The sequence below is a fragment of the Erythrolamprus reginae genome, chromosome 2, assembly GCF_031021105.1.
Source record: "Erythrolamprus reginae isolate rEryReg1 chromosome 2, rEryReg1.hap1, whole genome shotgun sequence".
Classification (NCBI taxonomy): Eukaryota; Metazoa; Chordata; class Lepidosauria; order Squamata; family Dipsadidae; genus Erythrolamprus; species Erythrolamprus reginae.
This window is the reverse complement of record NC_091951.1, coordinates 14,026,281-14,043,135: the sequence shown is the minus strand read 5'-3', so window position 1 is coordinate 14,043,135 and position 16,855 is coordinate 14,026,281. Positions and strand designations below refer to the sequence as shown.

At 42.8% G+C, this 16,855-nt stretch overlaps 1 protein-coding gene across 1 annotated transcript in view; it reads left to right on the top strand.

Annotated features, from left to right (window-relative positions):
- LOC139159152 (uncharacterized) overlaps positions 1-16,135 on the top strand; it is a 68,210-nt gene extending 52,075 nt beyond the window's left edge. Inside the window, exons 12-15 of the mRNA XM_070736504.1 lie at positions 877-1,040; positions 10,343-10,525; positions 13,152-13,219; positions 15,231-16,135. Coding sequence (XP_070592605.1) covers positions 877-1,040; positions 10,343-10,525; positions 13,152-13,219; positions 15,231-16,135 — 1,320 coding nt within the window. The remainder of the gene's footprint in view (positions 1-876; positions 1,041-10,342; positions 10,526-13,151; positions 13,220-15,230) is intronic.
- Positions 16,136-16,855: the final 720 nt, after the last annotated feature.

Here is a 16,855-nt window from a genome sequence, read left to right as displayed (position 1 = left end):
TCCAGCCTTATTTTCCATTTTTTTTGTTTTTATTCTCTAACTAGTAATAAAATCTATTCCTAATTCTATCTATCTCATCTTTCTCTTTCATTTCCATTGTTAATCTGTTCATTTCCTACTCTTCTCCCACTCACTGAAGATGAAAAGATGCCTTTTTTGTGGGACAAGTTCTCATGACCCCTCCCGTATCTCATCTCAGTTCTAGAAACTAGGCAGTCAGTTTCAGTCTGGGTTGAGAGCCATGTGAAATGAGGAAAGAAACATACAAATAAAAAAAGCCCTAATTTTTAAGGATTTCTTTTCCTTTACATCTTAATTGGGGGGGGGGGGGTTGAACTCCTTTCAAAGGGAACAGTTTTGCAATGTGTTATATACTCCAGAAGAAGCTTATATAGATTCTACTGGTAAGATGTTTCTTTCTTCATTACAATGTTATTTTTTAAAATAAATCTAGTATAATAAAATATTAATAAATCTTTTACAATAACTTTCCAAAATTTAATTCAAGATCATCAAACTGTACTTTAAAATCATAGTTATGTCAATAATGGATAAATGCAAGTTAACAAGGCTAGGAGAAGGAACCAAGCTGGTTGTCACCTAAGACTGAAATCTTTTCAATTCCATCCTTCCAGGTTTTCTTAAGTAGAATAGAAATGTTATTTCAATGTTAGATGACAAAAGCAAAGGGGAGTGAGTAAATAAACAATCTGCCAGTATTTATCTCTCCTAAATAGGTTTGGAATGAGTCAATGATTTTGCATTTATCTAAGTGAAGGCCAGGAATTTTTTGGCCAATATTAATGTCTACATCCATTTTCATGAATGCTTCTCTTCCAATATATTTTCTTTGACATTTCTTCTTTTTCTGCTTAGTCTCTGCCTTTGTCCCAATGTGTGGAAAGTTGTCATCCTGGATTTGTCAAGCAGAAGCGAGAAGGAGAACCTGTTTGCTGCTACGACTGCATTCCTTGTCCTGAGGGGACCACAACCATCCATGAAGGTGGAGGACACAAAAGAAAAGGACAGGACTTGTGGAAGTAAATTCATCTGAAACACTGTCATACAAATACAAGTTAAAAGACAGATTAAAGCTCAATAGTTGTTTGTTTTTTGCTAATAGCTCACCAGTTCGATTCTCACTGGCTGAAAGTTGACTCACTGCCTTCCATCCTTCCGAGATTGGTAATATGAGGATTATCAGAGCTTGCATTTGCGGAAGCTAGCCTATTTGTGCCCAAGAAGCAAACCAGTCCAGCCAGCCACAGACCAGTAAAAATGGAGTTGAAGTCTTCAATGAAATACAGCAGCAGTAGAACGTTGTAGAAAAATATATTTACTTCTTTATACTAGTGCTACTGTCTGTACTATACATACAATATCCTAGTATCTTACTTGTACCTTGCTACAACTTAGTTAAATAACTCACAGGAACCAACTTTTACAGCATTACAGTTTCTTCACAGTTAACAGCGAACAGACAGAAAACATACAGAGAAAAAGCAGGGAGCTCTTGCCTAGCTAAATACAGATAATTACTAGGTTGCTGCATGCTCAACTGCCTCTGAATGACTCAGCATTCTCAATAGAGGCCTACTTTTTACATTAAGATATTATTTATTTATTTATTTATTTATTTATTTATTTATTTGTTTGTTTGTTTGTTTGTTTGTTTGTTTGTTTATTAGATTTGTATGCCGCCCCTCTCCGAAGACTCGGGGCAGCTAACAACAATAAAGAAAACAATGTAGAAACATAGAAACATAGAAGACTGACGGCAGAAAAAGACCCCATGGTCCATCTAGTCTGCCCTTTTACTATTTCCTGTATTTTATCTTACAATGGATATATGTTTATCCCAGGCATGTTTAAATTCGGTTACTGTGGATTTACCAACCACGTCTGCTGGAAGTTTGTTCCAAGGATCTACTACTCTTTCAGTAAAATAATACTTTCTCATGTTGCCTTTGATCTTTCCCCCAACTAACTTCAGATTGTGTCCCCTTGTTCTTGTGTTCACTTTCCTGTTAAAAACACTTCCCTCCTGAACCCTATTTAACCCTTTAACATATTTAAATGTTTCGATCATGTCCCCCCTTTTCCTTCTGTCTTCCAGACTATACAGATTGAGTTCATTAAGTCTTTCCTGATACGTTTTATACTTCAGACCTTCCACCCTTCTTGTAGCCCGTCTTTGGACCCGTTCAATTTTGTCAATATCTTTTTGTAGGTGAGGTCTCCAGAACTGAACACAGTACTCCAAATGTGGTCTCACCAGCGCTCTATATAAGGGGATCACAATCTCCCTCTTCCTGCTTGTTATACCTCTAGCTATGCAGCCAAGCATCCTACTTGCCTTTCCTAGTTAATGTAACAAATCTAATATTAAAAAAATAGTCTAAAAACCCCAATTTAAAAAACCAATCATACAAACAAGCATACCATGTATAAATTCTATAAGCCTAGGGGGAAGGGGGAAAAAAATTCAATTCCCCCATGCCTGACGACAGAGGTGGGTTTTAAGGAGCTTGCGAAAGGCAAGGAGGGTGGGGGCAACTCTGATATCTGGGGGGGAGCTGGTTCCAGAGGGTCGAGGCCGCCACAGAGAAGGCTTTTATTTATTTATTTATTTATTTGTTGGACTTGTATGCCGCCCCTCTCCGAAGACTCGGGGCGGCTCACAACATGTAAAACAGTCACAACAATCCAATTAATTAAAATTTAACGATTTAAGAAAAGAAACCCCATATGATAACAGACACACACACAAGCATACCATGCATAAATTGACGTGCCCAGGGGAGATGTTTAGTTTCCCCATGCCTGACGACAAAGGTGGGTTTTGAGGAGTTTTCGGAAGGCAGGAAGAGTAGGGGCAGTTCTAATCTCTGGGGGGAGCTGGTTCCAGAGAGCCGGTGCCGCCACAGAGAAGGCTCTTCCCCTGGGACCCGCCAACCGGCATTGTTTGGTTGACGGGACCCGGAGAAGGCCCACTCTGTGGGACCTAATCGGTCGCTGGGATTCGTGCGGCAGGAGGCGGTCTCGGAGATATTCTGGTCCGATGCCATGAAGGGCTTTAAAGGTCATAACCAACACTTTGAATTGTGACCGGAAATTGATCGGCAGCCAATGCAGACTGCGGAGTGTTGGTGAAACATGGGCGTACCTAGGTAAGCCCATGACTGCTCTCGCAGCTGCATTCTGCACGATCTGAAGTTTCCGAACACTTTTCAAAGGTAGCCCCATGTAGAGAGCATTACAGTAGTCGAACCTCGAGGTGATGAGGGCATGAGTGACTGTGAGCAATGAGTCCCGGTCCAGATAGGGCCGCAACTGGTGCACCAGGCGAACCTGGGCAAACGCCCCCCTCGCCACAGCTGAGAGATGGTTTTCTAATGTGAGCTGTGGATCGAGGAGGACGCCCAAGTTGCGGACCCTCTCTGAGGGGGTCAATAATTCCCCCCCCAGGGTGATGGACGGACAGATGGGATTGTCCTTGGGAGGCAGAACCCACAGCCACTCCGTCTTATCCGGGTTGAGTTTGAGTCTGTTGACACCCATCCAGGCCCCGACAGCCTCCAGGCACCGGCACATCACTTCCACCGCTTCGTTGACTTTTTCTCCTGGGTCCCGCCAAATTACATTGTTTAGTCGACGGGATCCGGAGAAGGCCAACTCTGTGGGACCTGACCAGTTGCTGGGATTCGTACGACAGAAGGCGGTCCCGGAGATATTCTGGTCCAATGCCATGAAGGGCTTTATAGGTCATAACCAACACTTTGCATTGGGCCCGGAAATTGATCGGCAAACAATGCAGACTGCGGAGTGTTGGAGTAACATGGGCATGCCTTGGGAAGCCATTGATTGCTCTCGCAGCTGCATTCTGCACGATCTGAAGTTTCCGAACACTTTTCAAAGGTAGCCCCATGTAGAGAGCATTACAGTAGAGAGCATTACATTACCCAGGGATTTTTAATCCCTGACAAAGATTCAGATTATTTGGGGCAATAGACTAACTTTAATTTCCTTAGAGAGGGCTGTAAAGCACCTGAGGTAGTTTATAAGTCTAAGCGTTGTTGCTATTATTTTCAAATTGCATAATTTCTTATCTGAAAGGGAGGAATAGCAGAAAAATCTTGAGGGAAGGCCTAGGATAGGTGGTTTAGCACATTGGACAAACTTCTGTAGTGCCAGAAAAAAAACCTTCTGCTTTTTCATATGAATTCTGGTTATTTGCAGAACTAACTTTTTTTCCCTAACTAATTAGATTTCAAAAAAATAGGCAACCAGAGTCAAGTATATTAAGAAGTGCCATTTATCAGGATTTTATTTTATTTATTTATTTATTCTTTGTCCAATATACAATACATATGGAAGAGAATAGACATTAAGTAATATATATACAGTGAACCCTCGAGTTTCGCGAGGGTTCCGTTCCAGGACCCCTCGCGACAGTCGATTATTCGCGAAGTAGCGGCGCGGAAGTAAAAGCATAATCTGCGCATGCGTGATCTCTCTTTTTTAAAAAAAATAAAAAAAATGGCCGCGCATGCGCAGATGGTGGGGCGACGGCAGTTCGGAGGCTGGCAATGTTTACTTTCCATGCCGGCCACCCCCCCCCAGCGCCTCCGAGCTCCTCGCCGCTACACCCCGCCCGCCCGATTCGCCCCTCTCCCCTATTCGCCCCGTTTTTTTGCCCTGCCCAAGTTGCTAGTCCTCAGTGAGGAAACTTTACTTTTTGATCCCAGACTTCATTTTTAACCTGGTTTCTTGCACTGCCCAACCAAGTTGCTAGTCCTCAGTGAGGAAATTTACTTTTTGATCCCAGACTTCATTTTTAACCTGGTTTTTTGCACTGCCCAACCAAGTTGCTAGTCCTCAGTGAGGAAATTTACTGTTTGATTCCAGACTTCATTTTTAACCTGGTTTTTTGCACTGCCCAACCAAGTTGCTAGTCCTCAGTGAGGAAATTTACTGTTTGATCCCAGACTTCATTTTTAACCTGGTTTCTTGCACTGCCCAACCAAGTTGCTAGTCCTCAGTGAGGAAATTTACTGTTTGATCCCAGACTTCATTTTTAACCTGGTTTCTTGCACTGCCCAACCAAGTTGCTAGTCCTCAGTGAGGAAATTTACTGTTTGATCCCAGACTTCATTTTTAACCTGGTTTTTTGCACTGCCCAACCAAGTTGCTAGTCCTCAGTGAGGAAATTTACTTTTTGATCCCAGACTTCATTTTTAACCTGGTTTCTTGCACTGCCCAACCAAGTTGCTAGTCCTCAGTGAGGAAATTTACTTTTTGATCCCAGACTTCATTTTTAACCTGGTTTCTTGCACTGCCCAACCAAGTTGCTAGTCCTCAGTGAGGAAATTTACTTTTTGATCCCAGACTTCATTTTTAACCTGGTTTTTTGCACTGCCCAACCAAGTTGCTAGTCCTCAGTGAGGAAATTTACTTTTTGATCCCAGACTTCATTTTTAACCTGGTTTCTTGCACTGCCCAACCAAGTTGCTAGTCCTCAGTGAGGAAATTTACTTTTTGATCCCAGACTTCATTTTTAACCTGGTTTTTTGCACTGCCCAACCAAGTTGCTAGTCCTCAGTGAGGAAATTTACTGTTTGATTCCAGACTTCATTTTTAACCTGGTTTTTTGCACTGCCCAACCAAGTTGCTAGTCCTCAGTGAGGAAATTTACTGTTTGATTCCAGACTTCATTTTTAACCTGGTTTTTTGCACTGCCCAACCAAGTTGCTAGTCCTCAGTGAGGAAATTTACTTTTTGATCCCAGACTTCATTTTTAACCTGGTTTTTTGCACTGCCCAACCAAGTTGCTAGAATAAAACCCCCCAGCCCTCACCTGTGTTTGAATTTCATTCACTCACTCAGTCATTCATTCATTCTTCTCTATGCCACTCAGTCCCAACACTGTCAACCCACAAATTACCATTTCCCATCCCCTTAATGTACTGTACTGTACCTCTACCTGTACCTGTACTGTACACATTGAATAACACACTTAGTCATCCTGATAGAAATAACAAAAATATTTATTTACATTTTTACATTTTTGGGGGGGGGGTAGCATAACTAGGATAAATCGGGATCTTCTTCTATCACCATGTCTACAATGGACGCTGCAGGTGATGTTGTGGCAGACCTCTTGGTTCTCGTGACAAACATAGTTATGGGCAGTTGTTGGCGCTTTTTCTTTTCCTTGGCTAACAAGGCTCTGTATGGTGCAATGGTGTTGTCAAGGGAGGCCTTAAATTGAAAATAGCGAGTCATGTGGGGATCCCAAAGTTCCGCCATGCGTTGGAGATTTGCAGCAGCTTTGTTCATTTCTGCAAGCCGCTCCAGCGTTAGGCCAACATCTTCTTGTTCCTCACCTTGTTCAGCTCCCTCTTCCTCCTCTTCTTCACTCGCTGACCTGGTCAGCTCCTCCAGATCTCTGTCTGTCAGCGGTAGGCCATGCTCATCAAGCAAACCATTGACTTCCTCTGGTGTCATGTCAACGAAGCCTTCTCCACCCAGTGCCTGTGCCAGCTTCACAGAGTTCTGGACTGCAGCATCTTGAATTTCTTCGGGAGCAAACCCCCTGTGAGCATGCACCACTTCTGGCCACAATTTCTTCCAGCAGGCATTCATTGTCTGCGACTTCATATCCACTAAGGCACTCTGAATGTTCGTCAGACAAGATGCAATTGTGTACTGACGCCAGTAGGCCTTCAATGTGAAGTTTGCATCAGCATCCATTGCTGCCACGATGCTTGCAAGAGAATTGCGCATGTACAGTGCCTTAAATGCGCGGATAACACCTTGATCCATTGGCTGGATAAGCGATGTGGTGTTTGGTGGCAAGAATTCGACTTGCACCCCATCATGTTCATGTTCCAGGTCATCATGGCCTCCCGCATTGTCCATTAGGAGAAGCACTTTGAAATTGAGTCCTTTGCCAGCCAAATAAACCTGCACCTGTGGGATGAAGCACTGATTAAACCAGTCCCGCGTGAGGGGTTTTGTAATCCATGCTTTAGGATTATGCATCCAGTACACTGGCAATGAATTCTTATTTCTGTTCTTGAGGGCTCTTGGATTTCGTGACCTATAGATTAGCCCTGGCTTCAGCAAAAAGCCTGCTGCATTCCCACACATGATCAAAGTCACCCGATCTTTCATGGCCTTAAAGCCAGGGGCTTTGGCTTCATCTTGCATCAAGAAAGTCCTTGAAGGCATCCTCTTCCAGAACAGGCCTGTTTCGTCCATGTTGAACACCTGTTCTGGAAGGTAGCCCCCTTCTGCAATTAGCTCTTTAAACGTGCCCTGGACAAAGTTTTCGGCTGCACCTGTATCTGCTGAGGCAGCTTCTCCGTGCAATGACACACTCTTCAGGCCATAGCGCCGTTGAAATTTCTCAAACCACCCTTTGCTTGCTGTGAATGTGGCTGGGGCTGAGGCTGAAGAAGCAGATGTTGACGGCTGGGGGTCTCCAGGGTCATCAGCGCCTTCATCTACAGAGAATGACAGGAAAGGGAGAGAGAAGTGACTTGAATGAAAGCATACAGTCCTTCCTTCCCTTCTCTCCTTCCCTCCTTCCTTCCCTCCTCCCTCCCTTCTCTCCTTCCCTCCTTCCTTCCTTCTCTCCTTCCTTCCCTCCTCCCTCCCTTCTCTCCTTCCCTCCCTTCTTCCCTTCTCTCCTTCCCTCCTCCCTCCCTTCTCTCCTTCCCTCCTCCCTCCCTTCTCTCCTTCCCTCCCCTCCTTCCCTCCTTCCTTCCCTCCTCCCTCCCTCCCTCCTTCCCTTCTCTCCTTCCCTCCTTCCTTAAAAAACACTTAAATACACTTATAAAAAACACCATTCCTTACCTCGGTCTACCCCATCTGCATCTGTGTGTTCAAGACGGTTGTACAATTGCTGTGCCTTGGTTCGGATAGTGTTCGTATCCAAAGCAATGCTCTTTTTTCGGCAGTCTTCTAGCCACACAGACAAACCAGCTTCCATCTTCATAAGGCGTTTGTTTCTAGGCGTCACTACTCTTTTGGCAGCCTTGTTGAATGATATCAGAGAAGTTTGCCTTATCTTCTTCTCATCTTTCTTAATGTATCGCACAGTCGATTCGTTGAGCCCATAATGGCGACCAACCTCTACATTAGAATGTCCCGCTTTCAGCATGTCCAACAGTTCAATCTTTTCCTTGATTGTCAACATCTTCCGGGTCTTTTTAGCATCGCCTCCACTCCGCATTGAACGTTTAGGTGCCATCTTCAAAGAAGATCCAAACAGATCCAAGGAACAGATCCCAGTCACAGATGCAAAGCACAGCAACTCCAAGGCAGATGGAAGACACAGATGCAAAGCACAGCAACTCCAAGGCAGATGGAAGACACAGATGCAAAGCACAGCAACTCCAAGGCAGATGGAAGACACAGATGCAAAGCACAGCAACTCCAAGGCAGATGGAAGACACAGATGCAAAGCACAGCAACTCCAAGGCAGATGGAAGACACAGATGCAAAGCACAGCAACTCCAAGGCAGATGGAAGACACAGATGCAAAGCACAGCAACTCCAAGGCAGATGGAAGACACAGATGCAAAGCACAGCAACTCCAAGGCAGATGGAAGACACAGATGCAAAGCACAGCAACTCCAAGGCAGATGGAAGACACAGATGCAAAGCACAGCAACTCCAAGGCACAGATGGAAGACACAGATGCAAAGCACAGCAACTCCAAGGCAGATGGAAGACACAGATGCAAAGCACAGCAACTCCAAGGCAGATGGAAGACACAGATGCAAAGCACAGCAACTCCAAGGCACAGATGGAAGACACAGCTCGAAGGAACGGCTCGAAGGAACTGCTCGAAGGAACTGCTCGAAGAAACGTCTGGAAGGAACGGCTCGAAGGCTCGAAGGAACGGCTGCAAAAACTTTTGCAAAAGTTGCAAAACTGATTGCAATTGCAAAGCTGATTGCAATTGCAAAGCTGATTGGCCGAGATTTCGGCCAATCAGCAATGACGCGTGACGTCATCGGGCGGGAAAAACCAAGCAGGTTTTTTAAAAAAAAAAAAAAAAATTTTCCGGAAAATCGCGATGTAGCGCTCGCGAGAATCGAGATGGTAACAATTGGTTTAAAATAGCGAAATAGCCCTTTCGCGATCTTTGAGGACGCGAAACTCGAGGGTTCACTGTAATGATAGAAAGTAAAAAGAAGAGAAGTAGATGGGAGGGAGAGAATATATATGATATAAGAGATAAGGAGAGAATATATATATATATATATATATATATATATATATATATATATATATATATATATATATATATATATAAAATAGATAGATAGATAGATAGATAGATAGATAGATAGATAGATAGATAGATAAGGAGAGAATATATATGATATATGAGATAAGGAAAGGCAATTGGACAGGGGACGATAGGCACATCAGTGCACTTATATACGCCCCTTACTGGCCTCTTAGGAACCTGGAGAGGTCAATCGTGGAGAGTCTATGGGAGAAGTGTTGGGGGTTGGGAGTTGACACTATTGAGTCCGGTAATGAGTTCCACGCTTCGACAACTCGATTGTTAAAGTCATATTTTTTACAGTCAAGTTTGGAGCAGTTAATATTAAGTCTGAATCTGTTGTGTGCTCTTGTGTTGTTGCAGTTGAAGCTGAAGTAGTCATTGACCGGAAGGACGTTGCAGCATATGATCTTGTAGGCAATACTTAAATCGTGTTTTAGGCGCCGCAGTTCTAAGCTTTCAAGACCCAGGATAGATAGTCTATTTTCATAGGGTATTCTGTTTCGAGTAGAGGAGTGAAGGGCTCTTCTGGTGAAATATCTTTCGACGTTTTCTATAGTCTTGATGTCTAAGATGTGGTGTGGGTTCCAGAAGGATGAGCTGTACTCGAGAATGGGTCTGGCATAGGTTTTGTAGGCTCTAGTCAGTAGTGTGAGATTGCCAGAGCAGAAGCTACGTAGGATCAGGTTAACAACTCTGGAAGCCTTTTTGGCGATATTGTTGCAGTGGGCTTTAGCACTTAGGTCATTTGATATTAGTATTCCAAGGTATTTTACTGAGTGTGGGTTGGCTATGAGAATTTGTTTATTCAGTTTATAAAAGAGGTTTGGATTCTTTTTGCCGATGTGGAGGGTAGAGCATTTGTTGGTTGTTATTTGAAGTTGCCAGGTGTTAGACCAATCTGAAACAAAGTCAAGGTCTTTTTGGAGAGTGAGTGTGTTGTCAGTGGTGTTGAAAAGGTGTTGTGAGTGGTCCATGGCCAGCTCAGTTAGTCAGAGGTTTTGAGGAGAATGAACTGGGTCCGTCTTGATACCCTAGGCCAGTGTTTTTGCCAGCTGAGTCAGAGAGTGAGAGTGAGCGGGAACTGGAACCTGAGACACTTGGGGAACCACCAGAAGCTGTAGAAATACCAATGAGGGTAGTGATTGGCTCAGAGGAGGAAGGAGATATTGAGGACCAAGAGCCCTTGTTAGATGCCTATGTGAGAAGAACTAGAAGCAGGCAAGAACATTTGTATGGGAGACATTCTAGGAGATGAGTCTATGGACTGAAAATCTGGGCTGTATGACTCTAGGGCAGCGGTCCCCAAACTACGGCCCGGGGGGCCAGATGCGGCCTGCTGAGGCAATTTATACGGCCCATGGCAGCACATGAGATTTTACATGGAGCCGGGTGTTGGAGTTGGGGACAGGGCCAGCTAAAGTTTTTCTTTTTTTGAATGGTGAAGGTTTTTCTTATTCTGAATGTTGCGCGTGGGTATGCACTCCCCATCCCCTTGAGGGCTGGCAGGGGGATGGGGTGGAGAGGCCATAGAAACATAGAAACATAGAAGTCTGACAGCAGAAAAAGACCTCCTGGTCCATCTAGTCTGCCCTTATACTATTTTCTGTATTTTATCTTAGGATGGATATATGTTTATCCCAGGCATGTTTAAATTCAGTTACTGTGGATTTATCTACCACGTCTGCTGGAAGTTTGTTCCAAGGATCTACTACTCTTTCAGTAAAATAATATTTTCTCATGTTGCTTTTGATCTTTCCCCCAACTAACTTCAGATTGTGTCCCCTTGTTCTCGTTTTCACTTTCCTTTTAAAAACACTTCCCTCCTGGACCTTATTTAACCCTTTAACATATTTAAATATTTCGATCATGTCCCCCCTTTTCCTTCTGTCCTCCAGACTATACAGATTGAGTTCATTAAGTCTTTCCTGATACGTTTTATGCTTAAGACCTTCCACCATTCTTGTAGCCCATCCTTGGACCCATTCAATTTTGTCAATATCTTTTTGTAGATGAGGTCTCCAGAACCGAACACAGTATTCCAAATGTGGTCTCACCAGCATTCTATATAGCGGGATCATAATCTCCCTCTTCCTGCTTGTTATACCTCTAGCTATGCAGCCAAGCATCCTACTTGCTTTCCCTACCGCCTGACTGCACTGTTCACCCATTTTGAGACTGTCAGAAATCACTACCCCTATATCCTTTTCTTTTGAAGTATTTGCTAACACAGAACTGCCAATACAATACTCAGATTGAGGATTCCTTTTCCCCAAGTGCATTATTTTACATTTGGAAACATTAAACTGCAGTTTCCATTGCTTTGACCATTTATCCAGTAAAGCTAAATCATTTACCATATTACAGACCCCTCCAGGAATATCAACCCTATTGCACACTTTAGAGTCATCGGCAAATAGGCAAACCTTCCCTACCAAACCTTCCCCTATGTCACTCACAAACATATTAAAAAGAATAGGACCCAGAACAGACCCTTGTGGCACACCGCTTGTAACCTGACTCTGCTCAGAATACTCGCCGTTAACAATAACTCTCTGATGTCTATGCATCAGCCAGCTGCAAATCCATTGAACTATCCAGGGATTAAGTCCAATATTCACTAATTTATCTATCAGCTCTTTATGTGGAACCGTATCAAAGGCTTTGCTGAAGTCCAGGTAGGCAATATCCACGGCACCACCTTCATCCAACACCTTTGTGACATAGTCAAAGAAATCAATGAGATTAGTCTGACATGATTTGCCTTCAGTAAAGCCATGCTGATTTGGGTCCAATAAGTTATTGTTTTTTAGGTGCTGATTTATCCTCTTTTTGAGTAGAGTCTCCATCATTTTAACTACCACTGATGTCAAGCTAACTGGCCTGTAGTTACCAGCTTCTTCTCTACTGCCCTTCTTGTGGATAGGCTCAACACTGGCCATTCTCCAATCCTCAGGAACTTCTCCTGTTAACAAGGATTGGTTAAACAAATCAGTCAGGGGGGTAGCAATGACAGATCTGAGTTCTTTAAGAACTCTGGGGTGGATGCCATCTGGACCCATTGCCTTATTTATCTTTAATCGTTCAAGTTCTTCTAAGACATCGGCTTCTAATATCACTGGAGCTGAATCCGTACAGCTGGAAGCAATGCTATATCCCTCTATAGTATTATTTTGCAAGGTGTCTTTTGAGAAAACTGAACAGAAGTAGCTATTGAAATGGTCAGCGATCTCCTTATTCCCATTAATGCATGTATTATTCCCGGTACTAAGCTTCGTGATGCCGCAGTTTTTCTTCTTCTTATCACTAATATATCTGAAGAAGGTTTTATCCCCCTTCTTTACTGATTTGGCAATTTCTTCCTCTTTTGAGGCTTTAGCAGCATATATTATCTGTTTTGCCTCCTTCTGTCTCATTTTATACACCTCCCTATCAGCTATACTTCCAGACTCTTTATACCTCCTATAGGCAGCCTTTTTTTCATTGACTATAGCCCTTACATCATTGCTAAAACATAGCGGTTTCTTCTTCCTTTTACCTTTAGTTATTTGTCTTACATACAGTCCAGTGGCTTTTAAGATGGCCTTTTTTAATACAGTCCACTGGGTGCTCGCTCCTGCCATTTTATCCCTCCCCTTTAATTCATTATCTAAATATTCCCCCATTACATTAAAATTTGTTTTTCTGAAATCCAATACTTTGGTTGCATTATAGGATTGCTCACAATGAGTTTTTACATCAAACCACAAACATAGATGGTCACTGCAACCTAAATTTTCTCCCACCTTGACCTCTGAAACCCAATTCCCATTCGTAAAAACTAAATCTAGAATATTCTCCCCTCTAGTTGGTGTCTTAACCAACTGTGCCAGAACTGCTCCTGTAAAGGCCTCTACTATATTCTTACTTTTGCATGTAAGGGCACTGGGGATATTCCAGTCAACATCAGGCATGTTGAAATCACCCATAACCACAATATCTCCCTTTAGTGCCATTTGGGTAATTTCATCCACCATCTTGTTGTCATATTCCTCAGATTGCCCTGGAGGCCTATAGATCACCCCAATTCTAATGACAGAACCTTCTTTATTTTGCGTGCAAATCCAGAGAGTCTCCAGATCTTGACATGTATTTTGAATTAGTGTTGTTTTTAGACTTTCTTTAACATAAATGGCTACTCCACCTCCCCTTCTCTCTATTCTATCCTTCCTATACAGTGTATATCCTGGTATGGATATTTCCCATTCATTAGAATCCTTAAACCATGTCTCAGTTATGGCAACCAGATCCAAATTATCTCTAGATATTATGGCCATTAACTCACAGAGCTTGTTGCTCAAGCTTCGAGCATTCGTGCACATTACCCGAACAACATTATTTTCATTATTAGTTTGCCCCTTATCATCCACAACTACATCTATTTTATTTTCAGCTCGCTTTTCATAAGCTTCCAAAAACTGATTCATCCTCATTGGTCGGGGACCGAAATCACCCACATCAGTTACATCTCTGTCCCCTTTACCTAGTTTAAATGCCTGTCCAAGAAAGTTCTGAATTCCTCACCGAGCACCTGGGTACCTCTGTATGATGGATGCAAACCATCCCTCTTAAACAACTCCCTATTAGACCACCTACTGACATCATGACTTACATAGCCAAAACCTTCAGCTTTACACCACTGCCTTAACCATACATTAAACTCTCTGATACACGTTGTTTTATCCTCTTGGCCACTAACCGGTAACACCTCTGAGAAAGTCACAACCGAGAGGCTCGGCACCCACCCATTCATGGCAGGTGGGGGCGGCCGCGGCTCCCTTTCCTTCTCCCACCTATATCTACCACCGGTAGCCGTCACTGCAGGTTCCTCGGGCGGGAGCTGCCACTCCCTCTGGGCAGCCCAGCCGGGCAACCATAGAAAGTGCAGAGATTATTGTGAGAGGGACAGAGGGAAAGAAAGAAAGAGAGAGAAAGAGATAGAAAGAGAGAGAAAACAAGAGAAAGAGTGAGAGAGAAAGAAAGCAAGAGAGAGAGGGACAGAGAGAGAGAGAGAGAGAAAGCGAGAGATAGAGAGGGAGAGAGGGAGAGGGAGAGATAGAGTGAGTGAGAGAGAGGAAGAAATCAAGAGAGAGAAAGAGGGACAGAGAAAGAAAGCAAGAGAGAGAGAGAGAGAGAAAGAAAGAGGGAGAGATAGAGAGAGAGATAAAGGAAGAGGGAGAGATAGAAAGAGAATGAGTGAGAGAGAAAGAAAGAGAGAGAGAGAAAGAGGGACAGAGAGAGAGAGAAAGAAAGGAATAGGGAGGGAGAGATGCAAAGAAAGTGAGTGAGAGAGAGAGAAAGAAAGTGAGAGAGTGAGAGAGAAAGAGAGAGAAAAGGAGAGGAAGGAAGAGAGAAAGAAAGAAAAAACTCCTCCCTCAAGGCAGCGGCATTAAGAAAACCGCAGAGGTTTTTTTATAGTCTGGCCCTCCAAGAGTCTGAGGGACAGTGAACTGGCCCCCTGTGTAAAAAGTTTGGGGACCCCTGCTCTAGGGCCTAGTTACCCACTCCCAGTCAGTATTTAAGGGAGGTGTTCTGGTGTTCTGTCCAGGGCTTTTTAGATTGAAACAAACAGCTAAAATCCACGATTTAAGCTTTGAATAACACAGAACAGCAGGAAACATGTCTAGAAAGTTTAATTGATTTATTATTGATTTCTAATGACGTAGGTTCTGCAAATTACACAAGAAATCATTCAGGTTCCACGACTGCTTCCAATTTTAAAAATATCACTGGTTTAACAAAATGTTTTTCTTTCCTTCTTTCTGTAGAGATTTTAAGCAATACTTCTCAGAAAATGCTGCTGGAACAAATGTTATCCCAGGAAACTTTGAATGGTGAAAGTACAGAATTTTTTAAAAAAAATATTGCTATTTTTTTATTTACTCAGATACAGAAAAATGCATCAAGTGTCCAGATGAAAAATATCCAAATGAGGACCGAATCCTGTGTATCCCCAAAGTTATATCATTCCTTTCTTATGAAGAACATTTGGGAATCATTCTGATCTGCTTTGCCCTATTCTTGTTCTTAGCCACAGGCCTTGTTTTAATCATATTCATTAAACATCAGGAAACCCCCATTGTGAAAGCCAACAACCGAGACCTCTCTTACATCCTCCTGGTCTCCCTCCTGCTTTGCTTCTTGTCGCCTTTTCTCTTCATTGGTCAACCAAGGAAAATCACTTGCCTTTTCCGACAAACAGCTTGCAGCATAATCTTCTCAGTTGCCATTTCTTCTCTCTTGGCCAAAACCATCACAGTGGTGCTGGCTTTCCTGGCCACTAAACCAGGAAACCGAGTAAATAGATGGTTGGGGAAGAGCTTGGCCAACTCCATCATCCTTTCTTGTTCTAGTGTCCAAATTATGATTTGCTCCATCTGGTTGGGAATATCTCCTCCCTTCCGTGATTCAGACTTTCACTCCCAGCCTGGGGAGATCATCCTGCAATGCAATGAAGGCTCTGTTTTCATGTTCTACATCACTCTCAGCTATATGGGCTTCCTAGCTGCCATCTGCTTCACAGTGGCTTTTGTGGCCAGGAATCTCCCTGGAGCCTTCAATGAAGCCAAGCTGATCACTTTCAGCATGCTGGTCTTCTGCAGTGTCTGGGTTTCATTCCTACCCACCTACCTGAGCACCAAGGGGAAATACATGGTGGCTGTCCAGGTCTTCTCAATCTTGGCCTCCAGTGCTGGTCTGCTTGTCTGCGTCTTCATTCCCAAGTGCTACATTATAATTCTGAGGCCAGACTTGAATACAAAGGAGCATCTTACAACCAGAAAAATTGTATAACTGTGAGTTATAGGAATTTCCACTCTCTACGCAATGAACTGGGACAACAATTTTGAGCTGAAATAATCCAAAGGCTTCATTTTTTTGATGGTAGAGTTATTTGGAAGAGACTTTATTTATTTTATTTATTTATTTATTACTTATTTATTTATTTATTATTTATTACTTTATTTATTTTATTTATTTATTACTTAGATTTGTATGCCGCCCCTCTCCGAAGACTCGGGGCGGCTTTGGAGGTCTTCTAGTCCAACTGTCAAACTTTTTACTAACTCTGCACTTCTATTTCTACTAGTTTTTTCTCATCATTCCTATCACCCTTTTCCTCCCACTTAGGACTGTATGACTGTAACTTGTTGCTTGTATCCTAAGATTGTTATTAATATTGCTTGTTCTTCATTGCTCATTTGAACCCTATGACAATCATTAAGTGTTGTACCACATGATTCTTGACAAATCTATATTTTCTTTTATGTACACTGAGAGCATATGTACCAAGACAAATTCCTTGTGTGTCCAATCACACTTGGCCAATAAAGAATTATTCTATTCTATTCTATTCAATGTATAGAACATTATATTCTTTACAATGCCATTAATGGTCTAGGACTAGATCAACTACTTACTGACAACACTAGACTTAACAATTGTCTTGACCTCATCTTCTGCAATAGTCTTCAGTCAATTTACAGACTACAAATAAAAGAACCCATTTCTAAC